This window comes from Lathyrus oleraceus, chromosome 1, assembly GCF_024323335.1.
Source record: "Lathyrus oleraceus cultivar Zhongwan6 chromosome 1, CAAS_Psat_ZW6_1.0, whole genome shotgun sequence".
In the NCBI taxonomy this organism is placed as follows: domain Eukaryota; kingdom Viridiplantae; phylum Streptophyta; class Magnoliopsida; order Fabales; family Fabaceae; genus Lathyrus; species Lathyrus oleraceus.
Window position 1 is genome coordinate 451,494,144 of NC_066579.1, and position 13,184 is coordinate 451,507,327.

The 13,184-nt window shown below is 33.6% G+C and overlaps 2 protein-coding genes across 2 annotated transcripts; one reads left to right on the forward strand and one right to left on the reverse strand.

Annotated features, from left to right (window-relative positions):
* The first annotated feature begins 472 nt into the window (after nt 1-472).
* LOC127083331 (thioredoxin-like protein CXXS1) lies at nt 473-2,395 on the forward strand. Its single transcript, XM_051023641.1, has 3 exons — nt 473-827; nt 990-1,112; nt 1,996-2,395. Exons 1-3 carry the CDS (start codon nt 729-731, stop codon nt 2,152-2,154), a joined length of 381 nt encoding a protein of 126 aa, XP_050879598.1. The 5' UTR covers nt 473-728; the 3' UTR covers nt 2,155-2,395.
* Nucleotides 2,396-7,288: 4,893 nt separating this feature from the next.
* Nucleotides 7,289-9,698, reverse strand: LOC127083340 (sulfite exporter TauE/SafE family protein 2). Its single transcript, XM_051023652.1, has 2 exons — nt 8,774-9,698; nt 7,289-7,956 (listed from the first exon to the last, which is right to left on the reverse strand). Exons 1-2 carry the CDS (start codon nt 9,602-9,604, stop codon nt 7,366-7,368), a joined length of 1,422 nt encoding a protein of 473 aa, XP_050879609.1. The 5' UTR covers nt 9,605-9,698; the 3' UTR covers nt 7,289-7,365.
* Between the last annotated feature and the right edge of the window lie 3,486 nt (nt 9,699-13,184).

Sequence of the window (13,184 nt, forward strand, 5' to 3'; positions counted from 1 at the left end):
TCCAAATCCAATTCGAAATTGCTTTTGACTTGTTTGAGCCATATTTATGTTTTAATTCTCCCTCACCAACTCATAATTTAGAATTAGGATTTGGACCAGAGAAGGTAAAAAAAAGTCACCAACACACCCCATTATCATTGCTAACTTAGAGTGGGCCTCATTGAATCCAATGGTCGGTAGAATTAGAGCTACGTTGTCTTTATTGAGATGAACGGTGGATAATCAAAGATTTGATTGAATATTTAAAGATACCCATATCTTTTTCTTTTATCTCTTTGTTCCTTTTGCAACCTGTACAAACAAACAATACAACTAATTGTTTTTCGTCGACATACATTTTATTGTTTATTTCAGTATTTATTTTAATTCAACTCATTTATTTCAATTTATAATAATATAAACATTTATATTTATCCAAATTTCACTTCAATAATTAAATTGTTAACTGAATTAGCCACTAGTTTTTTTTTTTAAACTATTGGCACTAAGTTTTTAATTTGAATAAAATAAAATTATTTAACAGGATGAGATAGAACCTTGTTTAGGAGTTTGTCCTTATCCGTTGAGGAAAATAATGTAACATTGTCTGCTGTCATCTTATTTAGTATCAGTGTTTTTTTTAAGACTCTTCATCTTCAGCTGCAGATAGTGAACAGTGAAAAAAACACTTTCCTTTTGTTGTTGTTCTTTTGATCAATCCATCAAGTAGAAGTTGAAGAAAGGTGAAAATGGAAACCATAGAGCTAAACAAACCCAAAGTGGTGGTGATTGATTCTGTACAATCATGGGAATTCTATGTCACCCAAGCTTCTAACCAGAATTCCCATGTAAGTTAAAGTTTGGATTTTTTTGAAGCTTGATCTTAGAAAATGAGTATTTGATTAGGGGGTTTTCTAGTTTTGATTCAATTTGGTTTTTTAGGATATAATTGTGGATAGATTGATTGATATATGCTTACAGCTTTTGTATTTTTGTGGAATGGATCTTAGATTGTTGTTCACTTTACTGCTTCATGGTGCATGCCATCAGTGGCTATGGTTTCATTTTTTGAAGAACTTGCATCAGATTATCCAGATTTTCTCTTTCTCTCTGTTGATGTTGATGAAGTTAAGGTAATTTTTCTTTCTCAAGTGCTTCTTGATGCAGATAATCATTAATATGTATCTGTCAAGTTTTTGGTTGAGTTGATGTGAGGACTTGCACGTGTTCTATTTTGACATTGCTATTCAGATTTCTTCTGGTTTATTTATGAACATATCAAAGAATTGCTGGGACACTCAGAGTAGTCAATCCCGGATAGCCGCCGACCCTGAAAATAGGATAGCGAGATGGCCGCTATTTGACCAGTTTTTAGACAAATTACATGAATAATAATTATAAACATATGAAGTGTACAGAGAGATGAGGGAGGAGCTTGTGATTTTGTGCAGAAACTGCGACGAAGGAAGGTTAGGGTGGAATCTCAACTCAAATTTGATAGAAAAACCTAAAATTACCCTTAAAACATTTAAAGTTTAAGGGTAATTTCGGTTTTTCAGAGAGGAAAAGGATAGCGGGACAGAAACTGCTCCGCCCCCGCTACCTGCTATTTACCCTATATCGACTGTTATAGTGTTCTGCACTGCTAAGACTCTTCCCGTAGCCGCTTGCTATAGCGGGATAGTGCAGCTATTGGCCGCTATTGACTACTCTGGGTACACTGTCCAAGATCTTATTCTTTTCCGATCAAAAGTTTCGTGCTAGTGTTTCACATTCTTTATGTTCTTCAAAGTCATATAATTGACATACAATGTCACTACTATAGTGACCACTTTGAATATTTGAAACTTTTCGAATTGATGCGAAAGAGTAGTTAGCATTTGGATTGGAATCTGATATCGTTATAATGGTTATGGTTTCCTTTTTTTGAGAGGAAGGGATTGTATCATTATGATGGTTATGGTTTGATATTGTTTAGCGATGGAAATGAACGAATTTGAACTTTCTTGGGTACAGGAGGTGGCCGCCAAGAATGATATAAAGGCAATGCCAACATTTTTGTTGCTGAAAGATGGTGCTGGTGCTGCATCCGAGAAGATAGTTGGTGCGAATCCAGAAGAGCTAAAGAAAAGGATAGACGGGTTTGTTCAGACCACTCGCGCATCGATTGCATAGTATATGCATCTGTATGATGTTTTCACTTTGCAAATTGTAAGAATTGTGTTTATGGTTCTGCACTAAAGTGACTTGGTCAAAAACCTTTTCAGTTGTGATGTTTTATGTCAATTCTTCAAGTGTAAATTTCCTAGTTTCCATTAGCTTCATGCTTTTGTTAATGGTTTACTACTTTCTACAGTTTTTGTGGCAGCAAGGATTTGTATATTTTATCAGTTTTTAATGTTGTGGATTTTTATCACTTCGTTGGAAGTCATGTTTATTGGGCATGGTTGAGTTGTTGATATTCTCTTATGATTTGTATTTTTGGTTATAAATCAGATATTCTTTACGTGCCGAAGAAGCATAGGAACCTTTAAAAGTAGGCGTGTCGCGGTGTCCGATACGCGTCGGTATCCGACATTTATATGATATCCGTATAACATGGGTCAAAAAAGTCGAAGGAGGGTCGAAAAAGTTAAACAAGTGTTCATTAAAAAATGAATTTTTTCGATACTCTTTTGATCAATGATCTCATAACATGTGATTTTTGGAGTATTAAGATAAGATCCTACTTAGACAAAAATCATAAAACATGCTAATGAATTCAAACATTCAAATCTACCAAAAATCTTGTCAATCAATACAATCATTAAACAGCAAAACATGCTTTCTTATTTTGTTGCAAAAATTATACTATATCTACTATGTATAAATACTTCGTCTTGAATGCAATATTTTTCACACAAAATCTTTCCATATTATCATATTTTCTTTCATTCAACTTCATTCTCCTTCAAGTTTTTGTGTTTTAACCATGTCTGAATACATTCATAAGCGAAATACCGATTTAATATTTTTTGTCGTTCCGTCTCCGATAAAGATTCGACTATGGAATATAGATTCGTTTGAACGTCTTAATCAGACGTTGACCAATTGGTTAGATGGAGAAATTGGAGATGGTAAAAGGATTAGAAGAATCCAATGGCTTATGTCCACGTTCAACCAAAATGGAGAAATGCATGAATGGGTGGATATTAAGACTGATCGAGACGTTCACAGGATGATGCATTACATGTTCAAAATTGTTTTGATGGTAGTAATCACATAGTTCTTGTATTCTAGTTGTTTTAATTGTTTATGTAATGGTATTTTCGTCACAAATGTATAATATGAAATAAATTTAGAGGATGTGGATTTGGAACCATATATTAGAGGATTTTGATTTGGAAATCTCCTTAACATTGTCTCGTACTCGGTGGACTACAAATTCATTCTTGCTTTGTTGGAGAGATGGAGATCCGATACCCACACATTTCACCTTCCTATCGATTTGTGTACCGTCACACTTAAGGACGTATACATGTTGTTGGATCTCCGTATAGATGGTAAGACCGTGATGGTAGAGTAAACCAGGACAACTCTATCTGCAACGAATTATTAGGTGCCCCTTTGTGTGACGTCTAAATTGAGGGAGAGTCATCCGGTCAAGCAAGGGAGCATGGTATAAATTTAAAATACCTTAAACAATATTATGCGAGTATAATATTGTCCGAAGAATCAACCGAGTATGAGAAAATAATTAAAGGTCGGTGTTATATTATGATTTTATTTGGTAATTTTTTATTTCCAGAAAGTACAGGTAATTCAGTAAATATTATGTATTTACCGTTGTTACGCAACATTAATAAGGTAAGCACATATAATTGGGGTTCAGCTGTGTTAGCCCATCTATATAGTGCAATGTGTAAAAATACAAAAAAGAATACTTGCACATTTTTTTTCATGTGCGTATTTGCCACAAGCATGAGGTTGGTCAAGAATGCTATCACTCGCCCCGATAAACGAGAACCCATTCATGTTTCCGTTTGCAACAAAGTAAGTGTAACACTTTACCATTTAATTAATTATATTTTATATTACAATTAACTGTAAATAATATTTTTCAATTTTTTTTTATCTAAGGTGGTTAGTAAGGGGGATGAACTACAATAGGTGTCTGAAACACGCTATAATAGTCTATCCCAATCTATTGGACCACAATGGACCAGATGATGTAATACTCATACACAACTATATTTTAATTTAAAAATACTTATCAAATTATTTATCATCTAATCGGTTCGTATTATTTTACAATTTATCTGGAGGTCATATCTGGGTCTTGATCATGATGTGAACCATGACGATGCTGCAGTTTGGACAACAAAGACACCAATTATCCGGTTCACTACTATGGAAATGCACCAGAGTGACCGGGTCAAACTGCAGTTCGGCATGCAACAACATATTCCAGAATCTCCCACGTGTTTGGGGAATTGGCATAAAAAAAGAGTTGATGCCCAATGGGATTATTCCGACTGCAGAGACTTTGCAAAAAAGATGTGTCGTCAATGGAGGAATCGACGACAATATATCTTAAAGAACCAGTCATCCATGGTGCAAGACCAACTCAACAATATATGACACAGTTTAGGTCGGTAACAACTCAACAATTTGTGTCTGAGCCGCGATATTTGATGGATCCACGCCAACTAGCTTCGTCATCATACTCCCAATAACAAGTCCCCGTCCAACACCAATGTCAAACCACCCAAACTCAACAACCAACGTCATAACATCAATCTACCACATACATCCAACAACCAAACACCCAACTTCGCAACCTATTCATGCCATCCACCCAACAACCAAACACCCAATGTCGCAATCCTTTCATGCCACCCACCCAACCACAAAACCAAGAATCAAACCATACCCACCAACAACCATACGCTTCAACCACAACCGTCTATAGTCCAGATGATTCATATGAGTCACTTCATCGTAACCCCCCACCAATGACCACTAAAACATCCCATCACTAAAACACACAACCATTGTTTAACTATAGTACGCCCTAGGAACCATTATTTAGTTTTCAAAACGATTCAATGTCCCAATTTGGGCAACTATACCGTCCACAATCCACTCAATCCCATCGACCTAACTACGATGACATGGGCACCGAACTCCATTACGGAAGCGCGGTTGGCCAAAGCCCCTCCGGGTATTGGGAACAAATGATGACACATATGTCAAATACCGCTGGAACTTCCGCCGGACCTTCACACCAGCCATCATTCGATCATGTCAGCACACAAAGACCCCAAACACCTTAGAAAAATCGTGGGAGACCTCGAAGACAAACTAACGCACCTGGATGTGGAATAGTGAAACGTTTCAATCGGGCTGATCATTAAATTTTTGTCAATCCCATGTAACATTTATTATATCATGAATAATTTTTTTTCTACATTATTTTTTATTATTTCATAAATAAATAAAAATTTAAAGAATTTTTTTTTTAAAAAATTTAAAGAATTTTTTTAAAAAAAAATACAAGGATGTATGCGTCAGATGAATTGGCGCATACACCACATGCATTAAGTAGGCGCCTAGGGCATTGACGTCTCCTCATGAGGCCCAATGCAGGCGCCAAGGGCATTGACGCCTCCTCATGAGACTTCCAATGTAGACGCCAAGGCCTTAGGCGCCTCCTCTTGGACCAAAACGGATGCGCTAGTTCATATGACGCATCTTCTTTTAAATGTGGTTATTTTAAAAAAAAATTCTCGTAAATTTGTCTCAAACTCCCTAGTCTATCGTAAATTATTATTTTTTAATGTAAATCAATTTATTTTTGTCCTTAAAATGTGTTTGATTCGGAGTAAATGAAGAAGGAAGGAAATTTTTTTAATTAAATATATTTGGTTTAATTTTTAGGAAAAGAAAGAAGAAGAAAGGAGGAGAGCAAAATTCTCCAAAATATATTGTTATGCCCCTCTCCAAATGAGAAGATTTGGAAAGGAAGAGAGGAAATATGAGTTTTGATATTTATAATATTATTATATTTATTAAAATTTTCTCAATTTAATTTTAGTATTTCAAAATCATTTATTTTCTTTTGTGTTGTTACTTCTCTTTTTAATAATTTTTTTAGATTATCTTCATCAATTTATTATAATTGTTCTTCACCTCAAATTATTTTTGAATTTTGTACTTAATATAAACCATATTCATTTCACTTTTTTAAATAATTTTTTTATACTTATTTGTATTTGTTTTTTTCTTTTAACTTTATTATGTATACTATCATATTTTTTTTATATCAAATTTTAAATAATTTATTTTATTAAATATTTTAAACTATTAATATTTAATAAAAAAATATTTTATATATTTGTGTTGTTAGATGATTCATATCGATTTAAAAATTGTTATCAATATATAGTTTAATTTGAGTTGAAGAGTTAAAATCTGAATCAAATTTACTCAATTTTTTTAATGTTATGTGATAAGTTATTATTTTTTAATCACTTAATATTAAAAATTTTATTATTAAAAAAATATATGAATTTTTTAAATTTGAATATCATATCACTTATAAAATTATAAGAGTAAAAATATAAATTATTAATAAAACTCCTCCACTCCCCTCCTGAATCGAACATAATTTTGAGTAGGCCTTAAGAAAACACTTTATCCTTACATGACTCGAGCTCTCCCCTCCCCTCCTTAATCAAACATAATTTTGAGTAGATCTTAAGAAAACACTTTATCCTTATATGACTCGTGCTGAAGGGGATGTGTACATGTCCTTGTTTTTGATAAATCTTAGAAATAACGAATGTGCCAAATTGGTTATGCCAACCCAAATCCCAAGCAAATCAATATCTGAATATCTGAACCATATAGGATTAAGAACACAAGAGATATCATGATTTGAGATTTGGAACAATCAAGTTCGATTTCTAATCAATACTAAGAGATCATATCAATTATATTAAATTGTTTCTGATGGACTTTCACCTTAGTGGGTCAAAGCTGCTGTATAAGAAAAAAAGTGCAACAAGAACATGTACACAATTCATAAGAGAATTCAATTATATCTTTATTGATTTTCACTAATAGAGCTATCATCGATGTGATCGTAACAATAAGATTTAGCCGTATTGAATTTGCTTTTGATTATAATTTTGGTAAACAAATAAAATTTATTTCTCCTTCAAATATACCTTAAATTAACATTTCAAATTTGTTGAGACATGAAAAAGTTATCTTTCATGCGCAAAATAGAAACATTAATGCACTATGAACTTTTTCTCAAAACATGTGAAAATAACAAAAATACTTATAAGAAAGAGCAAGGTATACAAACAAAAACTCATATAACACAACACAACTGTTTTATTAACAAGGTAGTTTAAACCCCATATATTTCCCTGACTTGTAATCTTCCCAAACCTTAATGGCCCCAAAGCTAGTCATAAGAACAACACTTAAAGACATCACTATGCTAACTGAAAACACTATTATTGAAGGTCTTCCATATTTTCCAATTACTTTCTGCACAACCAATAATCCAATAAGTGATGCAACAAAACACATTATGGCCAATATAAGTGCAGTCTCTACATGTTCCATTCCCAACAACAGATACTGCAACGCCGACATCGTAGACGAAAAGAAAACCATGAAAGAACATGTTGCTGCTGTTACCTCAGGAGCTATTCCGACTTGAAGAAGAAGTGGACTTATAAGCATTCCACCTCCGATTCCGAAAACACCGCCTAGTATTCCTGCTAGGAGTGCCATCAATGGAAAAACAAGCTTATTCGATGGACAATTTCTGTTCTGACATTGTACTTCTGGTATAAGAGACGGCTCTTGAAGACTTTCTTTTCTAAATACCATCCAAGCAGTGAAAACAACTGCTAGTGGTACTTGAACTGATGAGATAATCCAGTATCCTACACCGCATGGTTCCATTGGAATGATTCTCTGCAGAGTTTTAACAATTGCGTCAGTCGTTTGTTCGTTAAACGTTATAAGAATCTAAAAGTAGAAGATTAGGACCAAACTTCATGCTCGGGTAACAACAACAATCAAATCTTATTACACTGAGCAGAATCGACTACAAAAAAAAAATACTAATATAACAAACAAGAAGTATATTTAACTTAAATCTTTACAAAGGGAAAGTTTGAGATAGGACCCTACATGTTAAGGTATACTATTTACCAATAGTGGCAACCAAACAATCACTCAACAACACATGATTAAAAAAACACTTCGTTTCTAAATTTAGCAAAACTTTTAGATTCACCACTATACTATAGATCTTTTAGATAAGCTATTTTATGAGAAGAAGCATATTTTTATTCTTTCCTCCTCATTAGTGATGTGATCAGTACTCACTATAGCTTGTCTCTATCGATTATTATAAGTCTAGATTTTCTGCCATAAATATTTCCCTCGATTCTACTTTTAGAAATTCGATATCTGGTCCAAGGACCGACTAATCAACACTACAATTTCATTGTCCCTTAGCAGAGGGTCAATTGAAGACAGAGAAAAACTTTGTATGGACCGACTCTACACTGAAATTGAAATTGTTAGTACTGACGAGATCTTGAGATATGCACACTTTTAATCAGGTTTCAGACCAGACGTTCACCTATACTATTACAAATTTCCTAACTTTTGACTAAAAAAACACATACTATGTTAGTATTAGTCCAATTTCAATTCTAGTATGGCAACCAAATCAGGAACAAATTTGTTTCATAAAAGATTTAATAATAACAAGTAGCATCACCTGTCCATTTCCATTGCCGCGAAGAAGATAAATAGAAAAGAAAGAAAGCCACACCAAAAGTAACACTCCCAATTTCAACCAAGGAATACACAACTTGACACTATTTTCTTTAGGGACCATAACAAGATTCTCTTCAACTTTTTCTGACCTATCGTTTTCCTTCTGCAGTAACCTCACCAACCCTTTAGTACTAGTCTCTTTCTCTAACAACCCTTTTTCAATTTCCTCAACTCCATTAACCCTTATTTCTTCTGATTCAATGGTCCAAAACATCACTCCACTTTTACATGTTTTTGAGGTAGACCAAGCAAGAAAAACAGCAAACATTAACGTTATCAACCATTCTGGAAAAACAAGGTTACAAATAACACCAACACTCACTCCTAGTAACATACAAGGTTCAGATGAAAGTGCTATATCATAATCAATCAATGATTTTCCACCAAATTTTGGACTTGTTGTAAACATATAGCATATAACATTTGCAACTGATCCTCCTGTGACCATAAAAGCTGAAATACTTGAAGCTACTTTCAAGTCTAAACCAGCTACAATAGTTAGTATAGGTATGAAAATTCCACCACCACCTATTCCACCAGCACTTGATATTGATGAAGCTATGAAGCATAGGATTCCAGCCACCACCAAAGGGACTGAAACCTGCAACTGTGATTCTTGGAATCCTTGTGTTAGAGCTTTCAACTGAGGGATTTTGTTTAGAATATGGTTGATATTGAGCATAGTTGAAAAGGGTTGTGTTTGTTTTGCATTTGAAGGGTTGAAAGCAAAGATAGTGATGAAAATTAGAAGTATAATACTTTTAGTTCTCATTTTGGTTTTGAGAGTGTTCTAGCAATGATGAAGAGTGAGGTGGTGAGGTTAGGTGGCATTGTTAGGCCTTTTTATAGGAAGATAGAAGAAGTGATAAAAGTACAACTTGATGGTGCAAAATAAAATGAATAGCAATTGATTTTTGTTCTTTTGCATATTATATTATAAGTTTTAAATTGCAGTCCGAAATACGAACTATATCATCAGAAAATTTAGTTGTTTCAAATATTTTCATTAAAACTAAATTTTCAGAATCTAAAACTTAATTTAGTTTTAATATAATGAAATATTTTTAATATTAAATATTTTTTAACGGTGTATTTCAAAAATCTGTCTATCAAATTTTATGCTATAATGATTGTAATATGCATCGTAACAACCGCAATTATCACACATTATTTGTCACCGCATCCGAAATTTAAAACCATAACTTTATTGTCTTTATACTTTCTTAATTTATTGTGAGGAAAAATGATAAAACAATATGTTCTTTTTGATTTTGTTATTTATAAAAGTTGATAAATAATAGTAAAATGAAAATAGTGGATATATCATTCACAAATTGGTAACATGAAGAAGGAGGAGGAGAATGGCAAAGAAACAACATGTGGTGTCAGTATAAAGCAGTATGCAACAAAATTACAGGTAGTGTGAGAAGGAAAAAACAGTATTGCGCCGTTGATTTGGATATCTATAGACACAGTCTACTAAATTTCCACACGTCCCATTCCATGTTTTCTCTTTTTTACGTGTTTCATTTTGTTAGAAAAGAAAATACAAACGCAAATAACAAAGAGTTGACACGATGTTTGAATGAAGAAAAAATTATTGTTACATACCATATTTAATAATACTGGGATACTTTCATATTGTGATCGAAGTTATGCATGTTATCAGAGTCAGCCTAATCAAACCGCAATTCTAATTTAAAAATAGATTAAAATTATAATTATAATAATTAAAAATAACACATAAAAATATAATTATATATTAATAAGAAAAGATTTAATTATAATTATTATGATTTTGATTCATCTCATTTTTTTAATATATTAGATTTTTATTATAGTTTTTTTTTTATAATTTATTTGATTTTTTAATAATGTTTTTTATATTTATTAATATTAATATAAAAAAATTGAACTTTTAAAATTTTTGGGATCGTCTAAAATTTGGGGTCTTGTGCTGTAGAGCCTACTGCTCTTGTACAGAGTCGGGCCTACATACTATAACCGAAGTCTGATCAAGCATGCATGAGTCGAAAATGTGCGTGTTGTAGTCGGAGCTTGTTCTAGCATGCAGTCGAAATATGTTAGCTTGTTGTTTAAGTTAGCATGTCGATTTGGGACAGTCTGTTGGGCCGATTGTTTAGCATGTTAGTTGAAAGCTAGAGTTTAATTTTCTTATAAATAACATATTAATCATCACTTCTCCATCAATCTCTGATAATCCTAATCATAGGGAGAAAATGGTGTGATTGAGATTCAATTGTAAAGAGTGTTCCCTAATATGTAATTAAATCAAGAATCCAATTTTAACCACTTTGTATTGTCTTTCTTCTTTTTTCTTTCTTTTACTTTGCGTTCTGGTTTTCTTGTTGATCAAGAAACCGACCATACTCTATTTTCTTGGGTATCGTTTCACAACAAATTGGTGCGGTGAGTGTGGAAGAGAAGATGTCGTCAACAAAGTATGAGATTGAGAAATTCACTGGTCTGAATTTTTTTGGTTTGTGGCACTTGAAGATGCAAGCCCTACTGGTTCAACAAGGTTTGTTAGAAGCGTTGAAAAGATCAAAGAAGATGGACATTTCTCTAACGAAGAAGGAGAAGACGAAGATGATCGAGAAAGCTCACAATGCCATCATATTAAGCCTTGGAGATAAGATTCTTCGACAAGTCTCGAAGGAGAAGAGGGCAACGAGTGTGTGAAGCAAACTCGAGGGATTATATATGACAAAATCTTTGGTCAATCGCCTATACCTGAAGTAAGCTTTATATTCATTCAAGATGGGTGAATACAAAGTCTTGGCTGAGCAACTAGATATGTTTAATAAGTTTATTCTTGATCTTGAAAATATCGAGGTTAAGATTGATGATGAAGATCAAGAGTTGCTGATGTTGTGTGCTTTACCTAAGTCCCGTGCTCGTTTCAAAGAAACTCTCTTGTATGGAAGAGATTCATTGACCTTTGAAGAAGTTCAATCAACCCGATACTCTAAGGACTTGAACGAACGAAAGGAGCATAAACCATTGTCTGTTGGTGAAAGATTGTGCGTTAAAGGAAAGTTATCAAAGAAAAATGGTAAGTTTGAGAAGAAGAAGGATAAGGTTATACAATTTTTTTTATGGTGGTAATACTCCTACTATTAGGTGTTACCACTGTCAGAAGGAGGGTCACACAAGAAAGGTGTGCCCTATCGATTGAATAATCATGGTGGAAAGAATAATGGTAATGCAACCATTATGCAAGATGATTATGAATCATCTAATGTCCTAGTGGTTTCAAGCATCGACTCTAGAAATGAGTGGATTATGGATTCAGGTTACACTTGACACATGACTCTAAACAAATATGTGTTTGAAGAACTATATGATCAAGATGTTGGATCAATGTTGCTGGGAAACAACAAAGCCTACAAAATTGCAGGTATTGTATCTATAAGATTCAAGCTCCATGATGAGTCAATAAGGCTATTGACTGATGTCAGGTATGTACCTGATCTTAATTTGATTTCTCTTGGTGAATGACAAGAAAGGATATGTTTTCAAAGGAGGGAAAAATATCCTAAGGGTAATGAAGGGGTCGAAAGAAGTATTGAGAGGCATCAAAAGGCAAGACCTGTATACCCTTGAGGATGAGGTTGTAAGTGGTTTAATAGATGTGGCATCCATAAATCACGTGTCGAAGACTGAGCCATGGCACAAAAGAATTGGCCAAATCAGTGAAAGAGGCATGGTCGAGTTGTCAAAGCAAGATCTACTATGTGGTGATAAGGTCGAAAAACTGGAGTTTTGTGAACCTGGTGTATTTGGTAAATCATGTAGGGTGAAGTTTAACAAAGGTAAATAAAGAATATGTGGATCACTTGATTATATCCATGTTGATCTTTGAGGATCTGCAATAAATCCTTCACACTTGGGTGTAAGATATTTTCTATCAATAGTTGATGATTACTCATGAAAGTTATGAGTATTCATTCAGAAAGCTAAGGATGAGACTTTTGAAAATTTCAAAAGTCAGAAGACTCTGGTCAAAAACCAAACTGCCAGGAAGGTTAAGAGGTTGAGGAACGACAGTGGTCTTAAATTTTTCAATGAGGCTTTCGATAGCTATTGTGTTGTGTCTGGTATTGTAAGGCACATAACTACTATAAGCATTCCCCAACAAAATGGTTTGGCTTAAAGGTTTAATTGAACCATTCTGGAAAGACTGAGGCGCATGTTGGTTAGTGCGAGATTAAAAAAGGTGTTTTGGGCAGAAGTTGTTTGACTGCAACATACCTGATAAATAGGTACCCCTCAACTGCATTAGGGATGAAGACACTTGAAGAAGTATGGTCGGGACATCCACCTAATCT